The sequence below is a fragment of the Antechinus flavipes genome, chromosome 2, assembly GCF_016432865.1.
Source record: "Antechinus flavipes isolate AdamAnt ecotype Samford, QLD, Australia chromosome 2, AdamAnt_v2, whole genome shotgun sequence".
NCBI classification, from domain to species: domain Eukaryota; kingdom Metazoa; phylum Chordata; class Mammalia; order Dasyuromorphia; family Dasyuridae; genus Antechinus; species Antechinus flavipes.
Window position 1 is genome coordinate 449,992,966 of NC_067399.1, and position 26,254 is coordinate 450,019,219.

The 26,254-nt window shown below is 35.2% G+C and overlaps 1 protein-coding gene across 2 annotated transcripts in view; it reads left to right on the forward strand.

Moving 5' to 3' along the window:
• Positions 1-17,122, forward strand: part of CDK5RAP1 (CDK5 regulatory subunit associated protein 1) — a 42,684-nt gene extending 25,562 nt beyond the window's left edge. For both annotated transcript variants that reach the window (XM_051979362.1, XM_051979363.1), the window contains exons 13-14: positions 15,837-15,977; positions 16,723-17,122. In XM_051979362.1, coding sequence (XP_051835322.1) covers positions 15,837-15,977; positions 16,723-16,803 — 222 coding nt within the window. In that variant the 3' untranslated portion in view covers positions 16,804-17,122. The remainder of the gene's footprint in view (positions 1-15,836; positions 15,978-16,722) is intronic.
• Positions 17,123-26,254: the final 9,132 nt, after the last annotated feature.

Below are 26,254 nucleotides of genomic sequence, written 5' to 3' on the forward strand. Positions count from 1 at the left end.
TTTCCCAGGTACAAAGTGTTAGGTATCTAAGTAGCAAAACAAGGAGAAGGGTTCTAACCCCAAAGCTCAGTGCTCTAGGTGATGGCTTACAGGTGAATCTATTTGCTTGGCACAGAGGATAGAGGGTAAGCTATGGGTCCCTCTGCAAGTCGCTCTAAGTACAGAGCAGGTACATTGATCTGCACCAATAGAGATTCTTCTTTGGGAATTCCCAAAGACATCTCAGATCCAATGCTTTCTCTGCACCAAAATAAAAATGCAACTACTTAATAGTAGGAAGAAGAAATGTTAAGATAGAGCTGAAGATAATATTTATTCTGTTTCTGATCACTTAGGACAGGGATCCTCAAACTTTTTAAATAAGGAGCCAATTCACTGTCCCTCAAACTGTTGGAGGGTCGGACTATAGTAAAAACAAAAACTTTGTTTTGTGAGCCTTTAAATAAAGAAACTTCATAGCCCTGGGTGAGGGGGATAAACATCCTCAGTTGCTGCATCTGGCCCGTGGGCTGTAGTTTGAGGAACCCTGAGGATAATAAGAGCTAGTTTTGATTACCTGTGGCAATTTATCTAGCATCTTGATTAAAATGTCAGCTATTATTACTATTAATCTTTGTTATGAGCCAGAACTTGAAACAAGGTGTTAACTCAATGGAATTGATAGAAACAATGCTTATATTTACACTTTTGAAAGTTCACACATTAGTTCACAAATTTGGGAGATTTCAGGATTCAGTATGAGATTCACAGGTCACAGCTCCCACTATCCCACTCTCTCAGAAAAGGAGTCAACCTTTGAGTTTACACCTCTAAAAGAGCATAAAAGGAGCTGAGTCAGTGGAGGAGTTCAGTTGAAGAGACTGAGACCCAGAAGTCAGTTGAGAAGATTCAGAACCAAGATTCAAAGAGAGTGGAGGCTGAAGATGGCAGACAAACTGCAAGAGCTCTTGGAGCCAACGAGGGAGATAGGCCTCTAAGAAAACTAATTGGGCTATTTTGGAAAAGACATTAAAGGACTGTACTTTAATCTCTGGCTGTGTTTGAGGTGATTATTACTCTGAACCAAAACTAAGGCTGCCTCCAGAAGCCCCCTGAGAAACCTGCTCCATAGAGAATGATCTTATTTTAGAGAAAAGAACACTAAAAATCTTAATCAGTATTTTATCCTGGGCTGTTTTCACTTGCTCACCTAACAGATTCCTAGATGACTTGTTCCTGAGTTTTTAGGTGCAGAGTGCACAAGGAGTACAAATTTAATTAAAATTAGCCAAACAGGTAGGATGGCAATTATTTTCCCAATAAAATTGTATGTTCTTATCTTTTGGAAAAGAAAACTTTTTTGGTAATGAAGTATCTTGCCAAAAAATCTATATCTATCATGATATGAAGTTGTTTTTGTTGTAGCTACATGGCAAAAATTCTTACTACAACGATTTTATCTGTGATTATTTCAAGATAAATAGGCCTGTTTCTGGGATAGGTTTAAAAAGCCTACAATTTGTCTTTTTTTTTTTTTTCAATTAACAAGCATTTATTTTTTCTTAATTCCAATCATATATCCAATTTAAGAGGGGAAAAAAAAAGAAATAAAACATTTGTAACAAGTACAAATGGTAAAACAAACTCCCACATGTCCAAATATTTATATCTATCTATCTGTCAGTATCTTTGAATTTAACAGCTCTCTGTCAAGATGTGAGTAACCTTTTTAGAATGTCTATGTAAATTCATAGCTCCATCAACATTGTATTAATATACCTGTTTTGCAGCAACTCCAACATTCTTCATTTTCCATTTTAATCATCATTGTCAGTATGATAGCTATGAGATAGAAGAACCTCAAAGTTACTTTAATTTGAATTTCTTTAACTATTAGTGACTTCTAGCATTTTTTTTAAATGATAGCTTGGGTATCTTTATTTGAGAAATACCTGTTAATTTTTTTTTTTTTAAACTTGGGTCTCTCCATTGTACTTAGGCAGGAGTACAACTCTTAGACCCAGTTCACTATTGATCAGCACAGTAGCTTGAGCCAATTCTTTTTTAGATTTGGACTAATCTTGTCCTTGCTATTTCCAGGAGCCTACCAACTCAATTGCAGATTTAGCATGGACGCCTGGTTAGCTTTAGTCTTTCTACTGAAGTTCAAAACTCCTGATCATGCAGTCCACTAACCTCAGTTAGGCAATACAGGCATGTATTACCACCCTCAGCTATTCCTAAATGCTTATAAATTTGAATCAGTTCCACCTATATTTTGGAAATAAAACTTTTATGAGAGTAACTTGCTTCAATTTTTCCCCCTCATTTAATTGTTTCCTTCAAATTTTAGCTATTTTAGTTTTATGCAAAACCTTTTCAATTTTATTTAATTGAAATTATCTTTTGTGATCCTCTCTATCCTTTGTTGGGTCACGAATTCTTTCCTTTTCCATAGATCTGAAAGGTAATTTCTTCTTTGTTCATCTAAATTGTTCATGATGTAATTTTTTTCTAAGTCTTTTAGTCACTTGGAGTTAATTTTACTGTGTAGTGGGAGGTATTATCAAAGATGGGTGGTATTTTTTGTCAGAAGTTTTTTCTATTAATGTATTTATGTAGTTATTACTGATATATGATTTTTTTTTACTTGTTAATATGATTTATGATATTAATAGTTTCCCTAATACTGAATCAGTTTTTCATTCCTGCTATAAATGGAAATTGCTGTATCCTCTTTTCTAATATTTTATTTAAAACTTTAATATCATTATGTACTAGGAATATTGGTCTTTTGTTTTCTCTCTCTCTCTTTCTCTTTCTCTCTTTTTTTTAACTATTCCTGATTTAGATATCAAGACTATGCGAATTGAGTTTATATGAGAACATAGTTCTTTATTGAAGGAATTTGGTAGGATTACTTCTTTTCCAACTTTTTTTCAAAAAATTAATGTTTGATACAATTAATTTGTGGATGTTTTGATATCAGTTTTTTCTTTAAAGTTCGTTTATAGCTTTGTTTTTAAATTTATGTCTTATTTTTCTGAGTTGAGTTATTTAAATTCTTTTCTTCTTTTCCTATTAATCTGGACATTTTATATTTTTATAAACCTTAATTCATTTTATTTAAAGTTAGTAGTTTATTGGCATATAGGTAATATAATTTTATATAATAGTAATTTGTTCACTTGTCACCAACATTTTTCCTTCTTTTTTTAACTTTCCCCCTTCATCTCTTTTCCACTATAATTATCATAATTCATTTACATTTTTAAATTAATTAGTTATGCTTTAACATGGCCAAGTTACAATATATTATTTTTCTCACTCAAAAACAGGTATTTGGTAAGTAGTTGTTAAATACCTGCCACTGTGCTGAGAGATTGAGGTACAAATAAAAATAAAACCAATACTGGTTGCCTTCAAAGCAACTTTCAATGTGCAGTCTTCAAAGAGCTCACATTTCAATGGGGATAATGATATATATATATATATATATAATATATATATATATATATATATATATATATATATGTATATATATATATATATATATATATATATATATATATATATATGCAGACTTAAGATATCTATGTATCCATCTGTCAGTTTAGATAAATTGAAAGAAAGAGAAACAGAGAGAAAAGGTGAGAGAGTATGAGCACAACCATGAGTATGTGTGTAAATGGAAAGTAATCTCAGAGAGGAGACCACTGGCATCTGGAAAAGATCTCCTGAAAAAGGTGAAATTTGAACATTTATAAATAATTTTTTTAAAAAATTTGTCTTTCAGGATGTGATTAGATTCTTTCAGTGGCTATTTTGCCCTCTGGTTCTGGGACATCAGGGCATTTGCCATGATGATTTCTTGAAAGATATTGTCTAGGCTCTTTTTTTCCATCATAGTTTTCAGGTTGTCCAGTAAATAATTATTGAGATTGCTTTTCCTGTATCTATTTTTTAGGTTGTTTTTTTTTTTTTTTTTTTTTTCTGGTGTGGAATTTTATATTCTTTTCTATTTTTTTTTCATTTTTCGGTTTTGTTTGACTGATTTTTGACGTCTCATTCTCTTTCATTTGTTCAATTCCAATTTTTAGTGAATTATTTTCTGCAGTTAGCTTTTTTATCTCTTTTTGCATCTGGCCAATTGAACGCTTAACTAAGTTGTTTTTGTTCACTGGAATTTTTTCCCATTTTACAGATTCTATTTTTCAAGGAGTTGTTTTTCTATTTCACAAATTATTTTTTAAGGAGTTTTTCCAGATAATTTCTGTATTTCCTTTTTCTAACTCTCCTAGGTCTATTTTACAGGTCAGTTGTTTTGCCAGTGAGATAGTTTACATTTTCTTCTGTTCTTTCATTTCTTTGGTTTTATTTGACTAATTTTTGATGTCTCATTGAGTTGTTCACTTTCATTTGTCCAATTCCAATTTTTAGTGAAGTATTTTCTTCAGTTAGTTTTTTAACCTCATTTTGCATTTGGCCAACTCTACTTTGTTTTGTTCATTGGATTTGTTTTTCTATTTCACCAATTCTATTTTTTAAGGAGTTATTCTCTTTTTCCATTTTGCCAAATCCATTTTTTTTAAAAAGTTGTTTTCTTCAGTATATATTTTTTTCCATTTCACCAAATTTGTTTTTTAAGGTTTTTTTCCTTCAGTCAATTTCTGTGTTTCTTTTTCCAAACTCTCCTGCAGAGCTCTCATTTCCTTTTCCCATTTTCTTTAACTCTCTTTTAAACTTTTTGAATTCATCTAAAAGAGCCTTTTGAGTTGGAGACCAGTTCATAACTCCCTTTGAGGCTTCATCTGGAGACATTTTGTCTTTAGTATTCTCAGGGTTTGGGTTCTGTTCTTTTCTGTCTCTATAGCAGCTATCTGTGGTCAGAGTTCTTTTTGCTTTTTTGCTTATTTTTAAAGGTTGAGGCCTTAGAGCAGGGGAGATTGTCCTGAACTTCCTCTACAGAAAGACAGAGGTTTCTCACTGCACTGGGGCCAGTGGTACTGCAGGCTTTCCCACTGTTCTAGGTGGGTCTAATTAAGTCATGCCTATTATGTTGGGGTTCAGGGTTCACTATTTGCTTTCCGTAGTTGCATTGGAGGTCTCACAATTACTCTGCTGACTGGCCTTCTGAATGAGGGCAGAATAGCTAATGCTGCTGCATTTTGGCTAAGAGCCTTTCACTATATTTCCCATTGGGGGTGGGAGGGGCCTGGGCTGCACTTGCACTGGGCCACTTCCTCTCCTGTCCAATTAAGACAGACCTTTCCTGAAGTTCTTCCAAGATATCTTATGCTGGAAATTTGTTACACTCCAAATAGTGTCACCCCAAAATCTGTTCAGAGGCTTGATCTGCTGTTGATTCTGAGGGAAGCCAGGAAGACAAAGTCTTGTCTACTTTCTACCATCTTGGCTCTGCCTCTCCAGTTTTAACTTTTAAGGAATTATTTTCTTTAGTGAGTTTTTGTACCTCCTTTTCCATTTGTCTACTTCCACTTTTGTGAAGATTTTTTTTCCTTTGGTGATTTTTTTGTGCCTCTCTTTCTGTTTGCTTTTTAAAGCATTTTTCTCCTCATTGGCTTTTTGTTATTACCATTTAGCATAGTCTGTTTTTTTAAAGTGTTTTAGTATTTTTTTGTATCTTCTTTACCTAGCCGTTGACTTGTTTTTCTTGATTTTTTTACATCATTTTCATTTCTCTTCCCAATTTTTTCTCTATCTCTTGTAATTGATTTTCAAAGTCCTTTTTGAACTCTTCCATAGCCTGAGAACAATTCTTATTTTTCTCAGAGGCTTTGGATATAGGTGCTTTGACTTTGTTATTTTCTTCTGCATGTGTGTTTTGATTTTCCTTGTCTGTAGTATGGTCACAATGTTTTTCCATAGCTTGCTCATTTAACTAGCTTATTACTTGACTTTTTAACTTTTTTAAAGCAAGACTTTGTTTCCAGTGGAGGATTCCAAGTTTCAGGGATTTTGTGCAGCTGTTTTCAGAGGTCCTTCTAGGAACCTATAAGATTTCAGTTCTTCCAATGTGGTATGATCTAAAGAGAGGTGTGATGACTCCTCTCTTGGTCTGTGCTCTGGTCTGAATGATCATGAGCATTCTTTTCTGCCCTGATATCGTCCCTGCTCTACTGTGGCCACAAGCTTTGGTGTCCTAGCCTGTGACTCAAATATAGATGAAGCAACAGAATCCTGCCTTATGCTAGCAAAGAGATCCTGTAACCTCCTTCTGACCAGTTGTTTGACCTGCTTACCATCTGTGGGCTGAGGACTCGCAAAATAGATATTGTCCCTGCTGATTCAGTGACTTATAGGCCCGCTCCTTTTTGGCTGGGGCTGGGGCTATGTTGGACTTTTCTCTACTTCCATGCAGGTCAGATGGACCTTTCCTGCTGACCTTTTAAGTTGTCTTTGGTATCTGAGAGGTCTGGAAACCATCCCTGCTGCCACTGATCCAGTCACTCTGAAGCCTGCTCGTGATTTGCTGCAGCTGGGGCCATGCTGATGCAGCCTGCATCGGATTGTCTTTCCCACCCATCCTGCGACAACAGGCTGACTACCTAAATTGTCTGGGGCTGGAGAATTGTTTGACTTTTTTTGTGTGTTTTGCTGCTCTAGAATTTGTTCAGTCATTCATTATTTAAAGGTCTTTGGGTATGTTGGAGGAGATCTCAGATGAATCCCTGACTTTACTCCACCATCTTTGCTCTACCTTTTGTATATTATTTCTAACTGTGGCAATGGAATTTCTGATAAGCATGTTCCTGGAACAAGCAATCATCTCTTTGTTTCTGTAATTAACATTATCTTGCCATTTAGATCAGCTACGGTGCTGATTCTTTCATTGTGTCTAATAGCTCATATTTCTATTTTGTGTTATACTGAAGTAACCTGGAAAGTATACAAAGAAGGATAATTGGGATGCTTAAGTACTTTTAATTCAAATTATCTGAGGAAATTAAGGTCTCTGAGTAAAGGCTAGATATGGCATACTTGCCAGGTACATTATGGAGGGACTTTTTCCTCCAGTTACTGATTGTACCAGGGTCTTTCCCAAAGTGTAGTACCAAAAGCTGAATACATTTCTACTTGACCAAGGTATTATACCCATTTATTTCTAGAAAAGGTATTTCATTTCTTTGGTTTTATTTGACTAATTTTTGATGTCTCATTGAGTTGTTCACTTTCATTTGTCCAATTCCAATTTTTAGTGAAGTATTTTCTTCAGTTAGTTTTTTAACCTCATTTTGCATTTGGCCAACTCTACTTTGTTTTGTTCATTGGATTTGTTTTTCTATTTCACCAATTCTATTTTTTAAGGAGTTATTCTCTTTTTCCATTTTGCCAAATCCATTTTTTTTAAAAAGTTGTTTTCTTCAGTATATATTTTTTTCCATTTCACCAAATTTGTTTTTTAAGGTTTTTTTCCTTCAGTCAATTTCTATGTTTCTTTTTCCAAACTCTCCTGCAGAGCTCTCATTTCCTTTTCCCATTTTCTTTAACTCTCTTTTAAACTTTTTGAATTCATCTAAAAGAGCCTTTTGAGTTGGAGACCAGTTCATAACTCCCTTTGAGGCTTCATCTGGAGACATTTTGTCTTTAGTATTCTCAGGGTTTGGGTTCTGTTCTTTTCTGTCTCTATAGCAGCTATCTGTGGTCAGAGTTCTTTTTGCTTTTTTGCTTATTTTTAAAGGTTGAGGCCTTAGAGCAGGGGAGATTGTCCTGAACTTCCTCTACAGAAAGACAGAGGTTTCTCACTGCACTGGGGCCAGTGGTACTGCAGGCTTTCCCACTGTTCTAGGTGGGTCTAATTAAGTCATGCCTATTATGTTGGGGTTCAGGGTTCACTATTTGCTTTCCATAGTTGCATTGGAGGTCTCACAATTACTCTGCTGACTGGCCTTCTGAATGAGGGCAGAATAGCTAATGCTGCTGCATTTTGGCTAAGAGCCTTCCACTATATTTCCCATTGGGGGTGGGAGGGGCCTGGGCTGCACTTGCACTGGGCCACTTCCTCTCCTGTCCAATTAAGACAGACCTTTCCTGAAGTCCTTCCAAGATATCTTATGCTGGAAATTTGTTACACTCCAAATATTTGTGAGTTGTGTCACCCCAAAATCTGTTCAGAGGCTTGATCTGCTGTTGATTCTGAGGGAAGCCAGGAAGGCAAAGTCTTGTCTACTCTCTACCATCTTGGCTCTGCCTCTCCAGTTTTAATTTTTAAGGAATTATTTTCTTTAGTGAGTTTTTGTACCTCCTTTTCCATTTGTCTACTTCCACTTTTGTGAAGATTTTTTTTCCTTTGGTGATTTTTTTGTGCCTCTCTTTCTGTTTGGCCAACTTTGCTTTTTAAAGCATTTTTCTCCTCATTGGCTTTTTGTTATTACCATTTAGCATAGTCTGTTTTTTTAAAGTGTTTTAGTATTTTTTTGTATCTTCTTTACCTAGCCGTTGACTTGTTTTTCTTGATTTTTTTACATCATTTTCATTTCTCTTCCCAATTTTTTCTCTATCTCTTGTAATTGATTTTCAAAGTCCTTTTTGAACTCTTCCATAGCCTGAGAACAATTCTTATTTTTCTCAGAGGCTTTGGATATAGGTGCTTTGACTTTGTTATTTTCTTCTGCATGTGTGTTTTGATTTTCCTTGTCTGTAGTATGGTCACAATGTTTTTCCATAGCTTGCTCATTTAACTAGCTTATTACTTGACTTTTTAACTTTTTTAAAGCGAGACTTTGTTTCCAGTGGAGGATTCCAAGTTTCAGGGATTTTGTGCAGCTGTTTTCAGAGATCCTTCTAGGAACCTATAAGATTTCAGTTCTTCCAATGTAGTATGATCTAAAGAGAGGTGTGATGACTCCTCTCTTGGTCTGTGCTCTGGTCTGAGTGATCATGAGCATTCTTTTCTGCCCTGGTATGGTCCCTGCTCTACTGTGGCCACAAGCTTTGGTGTCCTAGCCTGTGACTCGAATATAGATGAAGCAACAGAATCCTGCCTTATGCTAGCAAAGAGATCCTGTAACCTCCTTCTGACCAGTTGTTTGACCTGCTTACCATCTGTGGGCTGAGGACTCGCAAAATAGATATTGTCCCTGCTGATTCAGTGACTTATAGGCCCGCTCCTTTTTGGCTGGGGCTGGGGCTATGTTGGACTTTTCTCTACTTCCATGCAGGTCAGATGGACCTTTCCTGCTGACCTTTTAAGTTGTCTTTGGTATCTGAGAGGTCTGGAAACCATCCCTGCTGCCACTGATCCAGTCACTCTGAAGCCTGCTCGTGATTTGCTGCAGCTGGGGCCATGCTGATGCAGCCTGCATCGGATTGTCTTTCCCACCCATCCTGCGACAACAGGCTGACTACCTAAATTGTCTGGGGCTGGAGAATTGTTTGACTTTTTTTTGTGTGTTTTGCTGCTCTAGAATTTGTTCAGTCATTCATTATTTAAAGATCTTTGGGTATGTTGGAGGAGACCTCAGATGAATCCCTGACTTTACTCCACCATCTTTGCTCTACCTTTTGTATATTATTTCTAACTGTGGCAATGGAATTTCTGATAAGCATGTTCCTGGAACAAGCAATCATCTCTTTGTTTCTGTAATTAACATTATCTTGCCATTTAGATCAGCTACGGTGCTGATTCTTTCATTGTGTCTAATAGCTCATATTTCTATTTTGTGTTATACTGAAGTAACCTGGAAAGTATACAAAGAAGGATAATTGGGATGCTTAAGTACTTTGAATTCAAATTATCTGAGGAAATTAAGGTCTCTGAGTAAAGGCTAGATATGGCATACTTGCCAGGTACATTATGGAGGGACTTTTTCCTCCAGTTACTGATTGTACCAGGGTCTTTCCCAAAGTGTAGTACCAAAAGCTGAATACATTTCTACTTGACCAAGGTATTATACCCATTTATTTCTAGAAAAGGTATTTCATATTACTTGTTAATATGATTGCAACAATTTATGGCTTCTACTTCATACTTCTGATTCATAGTGAGTCTGTTGCCCACTAAATCCTGGCGAGACTTACATGAACTGATACTAAGTGAAATGAGCAGAACCAGGAGATCATTATATACCTCAACAATGATACTGTTTGAGGATGTTTTCTAATGGAAGTGGATCTCTTCGATAAAGAGAGCTAATTCAGTTTCAATTGATCAAAGATGGGCAGAAGCAGCTACACCCAAAGAAAAAACACTGGGAGATGAATATAAACTGCTTGCATTTTTGTTTTTCTTCCCGGATTATTTATACCTTCTGAATTCAATTCTCCCTGTGCAACAAGAAAACTGTTCAGTTCTGCACACATATATTGTATCCAGGATATACTGTAACCTATTCAACATGTAAAGGATTGCTTGCCATCTGAGGGAGGGGGTGGAGGAAGGGAGGGGAAAAATTGGAACAGAAGTGAATGCAAGGGATAATGTTGTAAAAAATTACCCTGGCATGAGTTCTATCAATAAAAAGTTATTTAAAAAAAAAAAAAAAAAGAAATGAGGTCTTTATCAGATCTTTGGGATATAAAAATGTTTTCCTAGTTTGTTGCTTCCCTTCTAATCTTGTCTGCATTAGTTTTGTTTGTATAGAAACTTTTTAACTTAATATAATCAAAATTTTCTATTTTGTGATCAATAATGATCTCTAGTTCTTCTTTGGTCACAAATTCCTTCCTCTTCCACAAATCTGAGAGGTAAATCATCCTACGTTCTTCTAATTTGTTTATTTATTTATTTATTTTTTTTATTTAATAATTACATTATATTTACACTCATTTCTGTTCCGATTTTTTTTTCCCCTCCCTCCCTCCACCCCCTCCCCTAGATGGCAAGCAGTCCTTTATATGTTGGATATGTTGCAGTATATCCTAGATACAATATATGTTTGCAGAACCGAACAGTTCTCTTGTTGCGTAGGGAGAATTGGATTCAGAAGGTATAAATAATCCGGGAAGAAAAACAAAAATGCAGATAGTTCACATTCGTTTCCCAGTGTTCTTTCTTTGGGTGTAGCTGCTTTTGTCCTTCTAATTTGTTTATAACATCATTCTTTATGTCTAGATCATGAACCCATTTTGATCTTATCTTGGTATGTGGTATTAGGTGTGGGTCAATGTCTAGTTTCTGCCATTCTAGTTTCCAATTTTCCCAGCGGTTTTTGTCAAATAGTGAATTCTTATCCCAAAAGCTGGGGTCTTTGGGTATGTCAAACACTAGATTGCTATAGTCATTGACTATTTTGTTCTGTGAACCTAACCTATTCCATTGATCAACTGCTCTGTTTCTTAGCCAATACCAAATGGTTTTGATGAGCGCTGCTTTATAATATAGTTTTAGATCTGGTATAGTTAGGCTACCTTCATTTGATTTTTTTTTTTTAATTCCCTTGAAATTCTTGACCTTTTGTTCTTCCATTTGAATTTTGTTGTTATTTTTTCTAGGTCAGTTAAAATGGTTTCTTGGGAGTTTGATTGATATAGCACTAAATAGATTAGTTTAGATAGTATTGTCATCTTTATTATATTTGCTCAACCTATCCAAGAGCACTTGATATTTTTCTAATTGTTTAGATCTGACTTTATTTGTGTGGAAAGTGTTTTGTAATTTTGCTCATATAATTCCTGACTTTCCCTTGGCAGATAGAGTCCCAAATATTTTATACTATCGACAATTCTTTGAAATGGAATTTCTCTTTGTATCTCTTGCTGTTGGATTTTGTTAGTAATGTATAAAATTGCTGATGATTTATGTGGATTTATTTTGTATCCTGCAACTTTGTAAAGTTGTGGATTATTTCTAATAGCTTTTTAGTTGAATCTCTGGGGTTATCTAAGTATACCATCATATCATCTGCAAAGAGTGATAATTTGGTTTCTTTATTACCTACTCTAATTTCTTTAATCTCTTTTTCTTATTGCCAAAGCTAGTATTTCTAATACAATATTGAATAGTAATGGTGATAGTGGGCAACCTTGTTTCACCCCTGATCTTATTGGGAATGGTTCCAGTTTATCCCTATTACATATGATGCTGCATCTATTGAGGTAATCATATGGTTTTTGTTAATTTGGTTATTGATGTAGTCAATTATGCTAATATTTTCTAATATTGAACTAGCCCTGCATTCCTAGTATAAGTCATACTTGGTTGTGATATATTATCCTGGGGATGATTTTTTATAATCTCTTTGCTAATATTTTACTTAAGATTTTTGCATCGATGTTCATTAAGAAGATTGGTCTATAATTTTCTTTCTCTGTTTTCATCCTACTTGGTTTAGATATCAGTACCATGTCTGTGTTATAAAAGAAATTTGGTAGGAGTCCTTCATTCCCTATTTTTTCAGATAGTTTATAAGTATTGGAGTTAATTATTCTTTGAATGTTTGGTAGAATTCACATGTAAATCTATTTGGTTCTGGGAATTTTTTCTTAGGGAGTTAATTAGTATCTTGTTTTATTTCTTTTTCTAAAATGGGATTATTTAAATAACTTATTTCCTGTTCTGTTAATCTGGGCAATCTATATTTTTGTAGGTATTCCTCCATTTCACTTAGGTTGTCAAATTTATTGGCATAAAGTTGGGCAAAGTAACTCCTAATTATTGATCTAATTTCCTTTTCATTGGTGAATAGTCCTCCCTTTTCGTTTTTGAGACTAACAATTTGATTTTTCTCTTTCCTTTTTCTAATCAAATTAACTAAAGGTTTATCTATTTTGTTGGGCTTTTTCATAAAACCAACTTTTAGTTTTATATATTAATTCAATAGTTTTTTTTAATTTCAATTTTATTGACCTCTTTTATTTTTAAATTTCAAGTTTAAGTGTTTGATTGGGGGTTTTTAATTTGTTCTTTTTCTAGCTTTTTTAGTTGCAAGCCCAATTTATTGATCTTTTTTTCTCTATTTTATTCAAATAAGCATCTAGAGATATAAAATTTCCCCTTATTACCGCTTTGGCTATATCCCACAAATTTTGGTATGTTGCTTCATTATTGTCATTCTCTTGGACAAAATTATTGATTGTGTCTATGATTTGATGTTTCACCCATTCATTCTTTAAGATGAGATTATTTAGCTTCCAATTACTTTTTGGTATATTTTCCCTATTTCTGCATTTCTGCATTTGATTTTGAGGTCTTTATGTCCTAATATATGATCAATTTTTGTATAGGTTCCAGGAACTGCTGAGAAGAAAGTGTACTCCTTTCTGTCTCCATTCAATTTTCTCCAAAGATCTATCATATATAGTTTTTCTAGTATTCTATTTACCTTTTAACTTCTTTCTTATTTATTTTGTAGTTTTATTTATCTGATTCTGAGAGTGCAACGTTGAGATCTCTCACTATTTTTGTTTTGCTGACTATTTTTTCTTGCAACTCTCTTCACTTCTCCTTCATCCTGTAGATACTACACCACTTGGTGCATATATGTTTAGTATTGATATTGCTTCATTATCTATTGTACCCTTTAGCAAGATATAGTTTCCTTCCTTATCTCTTTTAATTAGATCAATTTTTGCTTTTGTTTGATCTGAGATCAGGATTGGCTACCCCTGCTTTTTTAACTTCACCTGAAGCATAATAGATTCTACTCCAACCTTTTACCTTTACTCTGTATGTACCGCTCTGCTTTAAATGTGTTTATTGTAAACAACATATTGTAGGATTCTAGCTTTTAATCCATCTATGTGTTGATATCTGCTATCTGTTGATGCTTTATGAAAAAGTTTGTCCCAGTCACATTTACAGTTAAAACTACTAATTCTGTATTTCCTACCATCTTATTAACCCCAAATTATACTTTTCTCTTTCCTTCCCCTTTACCTCCTCTCCAGTATTTTACTTATGAGCACTACTTGCCTCAAGCAGCCCTCCCCCTTTAAAGTTCCTTTCCTTTTCTTATACTTGTCCCCTACTATTTCTATTTTCCCTTCTATTTAGCCTACCCCTTCCCTTTTCCCCTTTGCCTTCTCACTTTTCTAATAGAGTGAGAAAAGTTTCTCGGTGAAACCAAATATATCTAATATTTCTTCTTTGAGCTGAATCTGATGAGAGTTAAAATTCACACAATATTCATCATCCTTCCTTCTTTCCCTCAATTATAATAGATTTTCTTTGCCTCTACTTTCCCCTTTTGTTTCTGTCCTCTGTTCACCTCTAGTTTCTTTTTTATATTATAATAGTAAAATCAGATTATACATTTGCTCTCTATGTATACCCATAACAGAAATACATTTCTCAAGCGGTTTTTTTTTCTTTTTACCTTTTTATGCTTCTCTTGAGTTCTATATTTGGAGGTCACATTTTTTAGTTTAACTCTGCTCTTTTTATCAAAAATTAATGGAATTCATCAGTTTCATTGAATGTCCAGGAACCACATCTTAAAGACTTCTTTATCCTCTGCATTGCCCAGGCTCTTTTTTTGACCATGGTTTTCAGGTAGACTAATAATTTTTAACTGATTTTCAGGTCAGTTTTTTTTTTTTTTTTCCCAATAAGAGAATTCACTTTCCCCTCCCCCCATTTTTTCATTTTTTGATTTTGTTTTATTATATCTTAATTTCTAATAAAGTCATTACCTTCCATAAGATCAATTCTAATTTTTAGGAATTATTTTCCTTAGCATTTGTACCTCCTTTCCCATTTGGCTGAATCTGTGTTTTGATCTTCCTTGTCTCCATAGTAACTTCCTATGGTTAGAATTTTTTCTGTTGTTTTCTCATTTCCCCAGCCTCTTATTTAGCTTTTAACTCTTTTTTAAAGCAGGGCTCTGCTTTAGGGGTTTTGTGCAGCTTTTTTCAGAGATCCTTCTAGAGACTTGTGCTGTGAACCCGTACTGTTACCTAGACCTGAAAATTGTCCTGCCTTAGTACCAGCAAAAAGACCCTGCAATCTTCCTCTGACCAGCTGTTGTATGCCCACCCCACCCCCCTTCCACTTGTGTGCTGAGATCTCTGGAAGCTTCCTGGTTACTGTCATGGCAGATGCTGCTACTGCAATGTTGGTGCTGTAGCTGTTGATTCATTGATTCCTAAAACCCAAGCCTGAGCAGGGGCTCCCCTGACATCCTAGTACATCAAACGTTTCTTTCTGAGTTGTCTTTGACCTCTGGACTGAGAGGTCTGGAGATTACTGTCACTGATGCCAATGGAGATGTCCTACGGCCTGTGCTGGTTTGGCCTATGTCAAGATTGTGCTCCAGACCCACTCCAATGCTGACTTTACAAGCTACCTTCCACTGGAAAATTGTTCAACTTCATTTTGTAGTGGATTCTGACACTCTACAATTTGCTTAGAGTCATAATTTCAAGCTATTTGCAAGATTTGAGGGAGAACTCGGCAAATATCTACCTTTACCATCTTGGCTCTGTCCTCTTGTAATAAATCTTTTTTTAAAAGTTCATTGATATCATTTGTTTTTACATCATCTTTTACATCACCTTAATTTTCAAATTGTAAAACCTATCTCTTGTAACAAAGCACTTTTTTTAAAGCAGAAAAGCAGTTCAGCAAAGCTAATCAGAAAATCAAATCTGACCCTATGTACAGTATTCTATATTCATGCTTTTCTTCTCTGAAAAGAAACATTTTCTGACAAGTTGGACCATTATAATTATGTTCAATGTAGTTATTTTTGTTCTTTCCATTTCCATTTTTGTAGTCATCGTGTATATTGTTTCTCTAGTTCTGCTTCAGTTTTCATCACTTCATAGAAGTTTCTGCTTCTTTATATGCTTCATATATGTCACTTCTTATAATATTCCATTAATGTAATTGAATTTTTTCAGCCATTCACCAATCCCAAGTGATTATTCTAAGTATCATTATTTTTTTCTCTCTGCAGCCCAGTAAGCGCTCTACCACTGAGTTATGTGGAAGGAATGATGGAAACATTAAAGTGATCTTTCCTGACATCGAGATGGAAGATAGCATTAACTCTGGGAGCTTAACCCGAGCCCAGCCAGGAGATTATGTATTAGTGAAGGTATGGATCCATTTTTAGTTTAAGTTTGCTTTAGATGATTTACATTTTATTTTTCTATTAAATGTGTTTCAATAATCATTTCAACAATTTCTGACTTCACATTTGTATTATGGAAATTCTACTTACTCTAAACTGTGCTTCTTAGTTCTTATCTTGACTCAGTGCTAGTTGATGCTAAGTCAAGAGAAAGGGAGAGTGGCAAAGGCTTCTTACCATTGTCTCAATACTTTTCTTGGCAAAGAGCATGAGATATGAAAATGATAGGAGAAATGGAAGAGAAAAGCAATTTTTTTGCTTTTACTTCTCTCCTCCCCCACTTTAAAGGAATTGGGAGAATCAATTCTGTCCTGTTCTTTCTTCTTACTACTCTCCATTCCTTTTTTTTTTTTCCATCACCACAGTCCTCACTCCTCTCTTCTCTACAGGCCTTGTTCAGTTCTCCTTTGACTTGCATCCCAATTTTGTACTTCTTGTCATATTGCTCTGCCTTTCCCTTATCTACTTCTCCACCTTCTTTTCCCCTTTCTGCAAACTCTTACTCTCCAGAGGACCACCAGAATTTTTTTTTCTATAGGTCCTCCTGTATGGATTGTCTGGTACTACTGTAACTTGGAATTCTTTAGTAGCTACCATACCTCTTTTCCACAGTAGCCCTTTCCCCAAAGAGCTACATATGAATTCTTTACTAATTGAAGCTTTTGGCCCTGTTAACTTTGGTTTTTTTCTTGGGTGGCTTTTTTTCCAGATCACCTCTTCCAACTCTCAGAGCCTGAAAGGAGTTGCTCTCTGCCGAACATCTCTACAAGAGTTCTCAGCACGTTGCTGACCTGAATTGACATCCCCAAAGTTCTTCTGGATGCCCTGTTAGTGATGTTGTGAGAAGATTCTTGTGGCTACAGATTGTACTACATACAAATCTGGGGTCACTTCCAACTCTGAAATTCTGTGATAAAATGGCACTTGAATAGGTTTTGTCAAAGAGAAATTGAGAAGTGACTGGTTAAATAGTAAAATTTCTCTGACAAGGAATCATCATCAGTTAGGGAAGGAACTTTATGTCAGATGGAAAAAGAATCTTCTGGATTTACCTGTTACATGGAAGCATCTCTAAGAATCACTATTAAATGATTACCCTGTAGCTAAAATGGTTTTTTGTTTTTTTTAAATGCTGTGAAATTTAGTCAATTATTTGTTTTATCTTCTGAACATCAGTTTTCTAATTTAGTTGATGGGTGATAGATGGGTTAATAATCTTTCACCTCATCTTTTATGGCACCTGGATATCTCTACCTCATGTTGCCACAAATGTTCTTTTTCCTTCTCCCTACCCTATCCCCATGTGCCCTTCCCTTTGTGTGTTGACTTCTCATGATTGAATATATATTCTTTGAGGGAATTTGTCTTACATTTGTATCCCCAGTGCTTAGCACAATGCCTCATCCATAACACTTGCACTCTCCCCTCCTCCTTCTTTCTCTGTGTCCTCTCCCTTCCCCTTTTTCCAAGCTTAACCACTGAGGGCACAATTAAGAGTTGAAGTGAACTTTAGAGGTTCATGAGCATGAATACCTGCAGTGTTCCTAGCAAGTGTTTTTCCAATCTCTGTTTTAATACTTTCAGTGATAGGAAATTCACTACTTCCACAGACAGTCCATTATATTTTTGGATACTTCTAATTTTAAATGAGTTTTAAATTTTTAAATAAAAGGTGTTTTACTATAGTTTTCATCCTGCCCCCATTAGTCCTAATTCTACCCTCTGAGACCAAGAATAAATCTAATCCTTTTCCTTCATGATCATGTTTTAAGTAGTTGAAGGCTACTTCAATTTTATACCTCCCCATTAAATTTTCTTTTCAGGTTTAATTTCCCTAGTTTCTCCATCCAAGTGATCCAGATGACATACTCTCAAAACCCCTTCTCTCCTGATATGCTTCCTAAAGCATATTACTGAAAATTGAATGTTTTTTTTTATTCAGATATGGTTTGTTGGGAGAACTCAGGAGGACTATCTTCTCATTCATTCTGAAAATTAAACTTCCATTGATAAAGCCCAAGACTTCCCTAGTGTTAGTTTTGGTTACTCTGACACACTATTGATTTATAATTGAGCTTGCTGTCACTTCCACAGCTCTTGCATGTGAATGGTCTTATCAAACTTCCTTTATCCTGTACTTAAGCAGTAGGTCTATGGCTTACTCCATTTCCTAGTTTATGATATACTTAAAGTTATCTATTTAAATCAGTATAGTTGATGACCCAGATCTGTAGCAACTCATGCTTTTATCAACAATTAGCTTAAATCCCACTATTTTGGGAAAATTAAGTGAAACAAGTTACTTTTTTTTTGCAAAGAAATGAGGTCATTTATTGAAGAAACAGTGACAGAAATGTAAAATGTATGTATTACCAAGATGTACTTAGAACTTTTTGCATATTTGATTAAAAATGATTAGTTAGATTAAAATACCAGTAATCAGTTGTGCTTTGACATGCCAAAATGTCTACAATCATGTGGATGCTCTTGGCTCAAAATATTAGGAAAAAAAAAGGTATGTCAGTCAGGACTTGGTAATCTTGCTGAGCTCTTCTGGTGAAGGCTGGAAAAATTCCTCTTGGCTTCATGTTGGTTTTATTGACTTGCTATGAGATTACCCTGAGGAGGTGGGAGAAGAGAATAATCATTGTTCATAGGATAACTTCTTAGGATTATAAAGTATTTAATATTCATTTGTTCCTTACAACATTCCTATGAGTTAATTGCATCAGAGCTAGTATCATTGTTTTATATGTAAAAAACATAAGCCCCAAGAGATAGAGATTCTTTGAGGTCATCCATTGGTAAAAGGTGAAACTGTGAACCTGGGTGTCCATTGTTCTTCCTCCTACACCATGCTAAACATGGATCTTTATGAGACCAAGAAATAGATACTGTTAAGGGTTTGTTAATAATTCTTTCCATGAAAAACAAGATGATGAGATGAGAGGACCAGGGAATTAGATCGTGATTGTCCTAACCAAGAAGAATGATGGATGCTGCTTTTGGAGACTTTCCATTATCTGGCCCCAGCCAATCTCAGATTCAGGTCCTCCTTCTATCCAAACGCCCAGCACCTAACTGAAGTCTTCTTCCCACTTCTTTTCAAAGCCTATTGATTATTTAGCTCATCTCACTTCTCCAGAAAACTTTCCATGGGCATCCCAGTCTTCCTGAGCTCACCTTCCTCTGAACACCTCTTGAATTGACAGTAGCTTCCCTAGCATAATATCTGATTTAGTGTCCCCTGTGTAGGATTTAATGAGTAAAAGGATTTATATCCTCTACAATGTTAGGCACATCAGGCTTATAGAGTTGTAAGGGATCTTAGATGATATCTGATCAATTAACAAGCATTTATAAAGCACCTACTAGATGCCAGACACTACTAAACCAATGGAAATGCTCTCAAAAGAGAACTTAAATGGGATAGAAAACATGCACAAGTATATATACAACAAACAAGGTAACTTGGTGAAGGATGAGAGTGAAGAAGTCTGTGTAATAGCCAGGGGGACCATATCCAAAAGATGGCATTTGAACTTGATCACAAAGAAAGCCAGGAATTCTAAGAGATAGAGTTGAGGAAAAATGAAATTCCAGGCACGGAACATGGAGTGTTGTGTAATGGTAAGAGGTCCTGTTTGATTAGGCAGTAGAGTAAATGGAAGGAAGAGATACTAATAGAGCTGGAAAAGTAATTGGTACCAAGTTGTAGGAAGCCACAGGTTTAGGGAGTGCCTTGGTCAGACCTAACTTTGGGAAAGTTACCCTCCCAGCTGTGTGAAGGGATAGAGATTAGGATACTTGGGGCAGGGATGCTAATTAACTAGGAGCCCATTACAGTAGTACATGCCTGATGTGGTGAGAGCCTGGGGTAACAGTGTACATACTGAAGCAATGGATTTGAGAAAATGAGAGGATTTGGCAACTAGTTGCTTATATGGGAAGAACACTCAGACTAAGTTTCTGAATCTGGGTCCTTGGAAAGACAGTATGTCCTTGACAGTAGTGACAGTAGAAATAGGGAAATTTAGAATAGGGATAGTTTTGGGGAAAAAGATGAGTTGTATTATGGACATGTTAAATTTGATACACAGATTTCCAGTTTAAAATATGCTATAGATAATCAATGATGTGAGACTGAAGATCCAGGACAGAGGCTAGGGTTGTATTGACAGCGTCATCATAGGTATAATTGAGTTTAGGGAAGCAGATAAGATCATAATAAGAGTATAGAGAGAATAGAGAAGAGAAGCCAGGATGATAATTCTAGGGGATACAGAACCCTGATTCTAACTAGGAAGAGAAACAGTTTTTAAGAAGATGACAGGAGGAGGGTTCTTGGTCTTCCTGGAAAGATCTCCAGGGATCCTGAAAAAGATAAAAGAAGCTTTCTTACCTGAGCATCAGCGTGAACAGGGCTACCTTTTAAAGAGTCAGACATTAGACTGTATGGCATATTGATGTGATGCAAATCATCTGCAATGAAAGAAAACACTCTAGTGAGATGTAAAAGTTAAAGGAAATTGGATTAAACTTTCATGGGATTTGAGGAGCTGTCATCCTAACCAAGGGCAATTTCAGAAACGACCTTTGTATCCCATTTTGCACATGGAAAATGATTTCCTGTGAAGGACTTAAAAGTTCTTGGCTCTCTCCCAGTGTTTCTATATTTGAATTAAAGTGTCTCTGGATTTTCACACTAAGTCTCAGTATACATAGAATCAAGATTTAAAGCAAGAAGGGACCTTAGAAATGTTGAATCTAACACCTTCATTTTATAGAAGAGAAATCAAGGCCCAGACAAGTTAAGTGACTAGCTCAAATTTATATAAGCATTAGGGTTGAGAAACTTGATATTAAGATCTAATGGAGTATGAAGACGACGAAAGAGGGCAGACATCTGAGTATAGTTGTTTCTCCAGCAGTGGGCATGGAGTGCATTCAAGCATTCACACATTTCTTCCAGCCTTCTGGTATGTGATGATGTGGGGAATGATTTTTCTCGCAACACTAACTGACCATAGGGAAGTAGGAAATTCTCATTTGTCTTCATTTGCGCCACACTTTTGTGGTCTGTGCTAATGAATCAGATACACAAATAAGTCATTCTTTGGTGTAGGATACTAGAGTTACTTATTTAACTTTTAGAGTTTCTCAAGAACTCAGTTTACATAAAATCATAGAATGGAAAGCATTTAGTCAAATCCCTGCAGCTCATAAGACACTGGCTTGTCCAAGTTCCCAGAGTAGGGCTAAACAAAACAGATTTTAAGATACCAGATTCACTGGGTTTTTTTTCTGCTCTGCTGCTCTGCCTTCAGTGCTGTTGATTGAATTTGGCCTGAGCCCTCTTTCAACAGTGCAATGGAACACTTCACATCTTTATTAAGACCTGACTCTTGGCCACTGTGAAGATTATGCCTTCAAATGGCAGGTTATATAAAACAAAAAAATGACCTTACGATGGTAGAATTAAATATGCACTTGGAAGCTATGGTATCTCCAGCGACTTAGACCATGCAGTTTATATCATTACTGATCAAACATTATATTATTTACTCCTCTAAGTTTACAGATAGACAATTCAACATACCATTTATTAGAGTCATCACTTTCATCGGCAACTGTTTTGCCAATTCTTTGATATTATCATTCTGCAAGAAAAGCAAGAATATTTATTTTTATGATTTTATTTTTTAAAGTTATGAACTTCACAGATATCAAGCAAAGAACAATTTCACATAGAAAAAAGAAAAAAGGATTATATAAAAATACAAGTCTCAAGTATAGTTTGATATATATGTACATATATATAATATAATGTTATGTCACATATATACTAAAATATACATTGTATAATATATATATATATCATGACCATATATTTATATATATATATATGTATATATATATATATAGAGAGAGAGAGAGAGAGAGATACACACTATACATGACTATAAAGATAGATATATAGATATTTAAGTTTAACATATTCCAAAGTTGTCTTTTTCAATGCTGTCTCTTTTGAATTGCCCACTGTACTGTTTCATACATTTAACAAAATATTTCATTAATGCTCTTTTTTTCTTTTCTTTTTGACATCTTCATTACCAACTCTCCTGCGTAAAGAAAACCCCAATAAAAAGCATAGTCTAGCCAAATTAATCTTCACTTTAGTTTTGTCTGAAAAAAAATCTATCATTCTACACGTCTAGTCTATCACTGCTCTGTCTAGGGATAGAAATAATACTTCAGCATCACCCTTTGGGGGTAACAGCATTTACCAGAGTATAAGAATTCATTTTTCTAAGTGTTATTGTGATGGATATTCCCATGCTACCACTTGATTACTAAAGGTGGTATAAAGAACTTGATATGGAGCTCGATTCATTTGATTTTCATCTCCTGATCAGTCCAAAGGGCTTCACATTGGAAGGAACCTCAGAAGTGCCCAATACAGCTTCTGCTTATGCTGGGGCTTCCTCTGTGACATTCTCAGAGTGCTCCATTGAAAGACCTTGAGGAATGGGATTCTGGAGAGACCCTTCTCCACACAATGACAGCTCCCTTCATAAGAAAACTTTTCTTTCTATTGCTCTGTGTGCTTCTCTATAATCTTTTTCTGTTGGTCTTTGTTCTTCCCTCTAAGGCTAATAGTTCCTGGAATTTGTACAAGCACTTGAAGGTTTGCAAAGCACATGGTCCTCACAACAACCCTATGAGATAGGTGATGTTAGTATGTTTATTTTACATCCAGGGAAACTACTTGAAACAAGTAGACATTAAATGACTTGCCCAGGATCACATAGCTATTAATCCTCTGAGCTGAGGAGCTCCTGCCCTCAAGTCCAGCACTCCATTTTCACTGACTCCTAGGGCCAAGCTGAACAAACCTAATTCTTCCACATGACAACCCCAGATACTTGAAGTCTATGTTCACATCCTTTTCTCCTCTTTACCCCAACCCTCAAGTTTTCTCTTCCCTAATTTACCTAATTCCTTAAACTGATGTTTCTCCTCCCATTCCCTCTCATCGTCTTCCTTCAGATATGCTTCAATTTATTGATGTCTCTGCTAACTCTACTCTCCACTATAGTTGATGAAAAGAATAATCTGGTTCATGATGAGTTCCTATATATGCTAGATGTGGATTATCATTTTCAGAGAGCTGAAACATGTTAAAGTACATTTACATTCAACATGATTGTATACCTAACTGCAACATTCAGAGATTCAGAATGTACTGGGAAAGTAGTAAGGATTTATGAGTAATAGTTCACATGCCCAGAGGATTTAGAGATAGTCTACTTTAACTTCCTCATTTAATTTTTAAACTGAGATTTAGAGAAATCAAATCATGTGCTCCAGCTCATACAGTAAAATGGCAGAGCTGGAATTCATTCACATTTTGACTGAGTCCTCTGAGTTCAAAACCTTTGTTCACTCTAGTAAAAGGTTAGGAAGTGAGAAGAAGCATTTACTAAGCTCCTATTATGTTCCAGTCATTGTGCTATATGCTTTACAATTATTGTCTCAATATATCCTCACAACAATCCTGTGAGGTAGATGTTGTTATTATCCCTATTTTATACTTAAGGAAACTGAAGCATGCAGAAGTTGGGACCTGCCCAAGATCATATAGCTAGTACATTTCTGAGACTGAATTTTAACTCAGATCTTCTATAATCTAGACCCAAGACACCATACTATTTCTTTTTTATTGCATTTAAATTGAAATTGGCCCCAGCTCCATGCCATACATTGGGAACTAACTGCCTTTTTGATAAATCCCTACTAGATAAATACATAGGTGGTTAATAAATGTTTGTATTGACTTAGCTAGTTTCCTTATAGTTTCTCTCTTCCAGCTAAAAATTGTCTACCGAATATGCAATTTACTAGATAAATCAGCTTTTATTCATTTATTTAACTCAACATTGGATATATATGTAAAACATTCCCCAAGATCAGAACTGTCTTATATAATTTCTGTTTCTAGCAAAGTTGTATGAATAAACTGCACAGTTATTGGGGGTGAATAAGTCTAAGACAGTTAAGAGAGTTGAAATAAAGCATTTCATAGCAGAGTTCTCAATCTTTAGCTGGAAGTCAATTGTCATCTACGAATTATGTTGCACAGGATTCATGTCTGATGTAGGGTATAGAAACTGTTTAGCAATTTTGAAAGATTATTTTAAATGTGAAAATTCCATGATTCTGTAAATTTGATTGATATATAATTTGGTCATCATCACATTTTAAAATAATTTTTCATTTTTAAATTAAATTTTAAATTTTCAAATAAATGAATTGAAATTGAAATTACTAATGAAAGTAAGGAATTATGCTAATGACTGGGGCTTAGAAATGTTTTCTGATGCTTACTCTTCTGCCTTATAAGGAGACAATCATGATGAGAGGTATAGAGTCATGAATCTTTTCCCATAATTCCACAAAACTATGTTCAGCCTTGACCAAGTTCCATCCCCAGAAGAGAAAGCATTGTTCTAACAATGCAATATTAGAATTATCCTCAGGCTTTCTCTGAAAATGTTCATGTTAGCACTGGAAGTGAATCTTAAAATATATAGTGTTATAGCTGAAAGATACCTTAGAACATGAGAGTTTAGAGGAATCTAAGATAGGATGTCAGAACAGGAAAGGATATTCATTAAGAAGCATTTGGTCATGACCTCATTTAATTTTAGAACTATAAAGGACCTCAGTGGCTCTTTAATTGAACTCATACCATAAAAAGAATTCCCATTTGACTGATAAGTGGTCACTTAGTTTCTCATTGAAGATTGCCACGCAGGAGGAACTTGCTGCTATCTTGGCAGCCTATTCTACCTTTAGCTATCTCTATTAGGTAGCTTTTCCTAATATCAAGCCTAAATTTTCTTCATTAAAACTTCCACATCTAGCAAGACAAGACTAACCCTAGTTCAACACTGAAGCCTTTTCAAATATTTGAATAGAGCTAGTTACCTTGCCATTCTGAATTCAGCCATGCTGAATTTTCTCTGCATTAAACATCCTCAATTCCTTCAACTGACCCTGTAAAGGCATATGTTCAACTACTTCATTTTAAGACCAGGAAGCAGAGGGTGAGAAATAGCTTGTCTCTGGTCGCTCACTATTAGTGAAAAACCTAGAGTTAAACCCTAATTCTTCTGACTGTTTTACTTTTGATTCACCCTGCTTTCTGTTTTCTCTCTTTTGAACCATATTAATTCTTCCTTCTGAACTATAGTGTACATAGTATGCACTTAGGTCATGATTTTAGATACAAAACTATTTGACTTACCTCAGGTTCTAACTTGTATTCAGAACTGTCAGGAAAAGAAATATGAGAAAAGTTTGGTTTTATTTGGTGTTTTTCATCCCTCTGCTAAACAAGATTTTTTCATTTTTAGATTTTTGTTAGTAGTTCCCTTTCATTTTTCCCAGTCTACAATAAGCTTCAAAGTTCAGGAGTTCCAGTATACATTAGGAAATAGTTAATGAAATAACTAGATGACTGGACAAGAGCAGATGATTTTTAAGACTTTTGGGTTAATCACTTACTGACTCATCTGCCATCCTTAACCAATCAAAAATCTCCCAACTAATAATAATGTGATATGGATACAGGAACGATCTATGATTTTATCAACATGGGAAACTCCTGTTTGGGAATTCTCTGCACCACCAGCAGATTAAGTCCTCTATAATTTAGCATGTTTGTCTTGTCTAGTTGCCAAAGGTGATGTTGATTAGTCATTTCAATTGTGCCTAACTCTTCATGATCCCTTTTAGGGTTTTCTTGACAGATATTGGAGAGGTTTGCCATTTCCTTTTCCAGTTCATATTACAGGAGAGGAAAGCAAGGTAAACAGGGTGAAGTGACTTGCCAAGAGTCACATAGCTAGTAAGTTTCTAAAGCTGGCTTCGAACTTAGGTCTCTTTGATTCTAGGCCCAGCACTGTATCATTGATACCAGCTGTTGCAAGAGGTACACATTACTAATAAGCATTAGCAAACTCAGGTCTTCCTGATTTCAAGCCCAGAATCAAATCCATTATGTCATGATTGTTGATGTTGTTGTTGATGATGATGATGATGATGTGATAATGACAGTAACAATAATAGTAACAATAAATTTCTATAGCTTTCTGAGGTTTATAAAAAGTTTCCTCAAATCTTTGAAATAGGGAGTGCAAATAATATTTTCCCTATTTTAGAGATAAGAAATA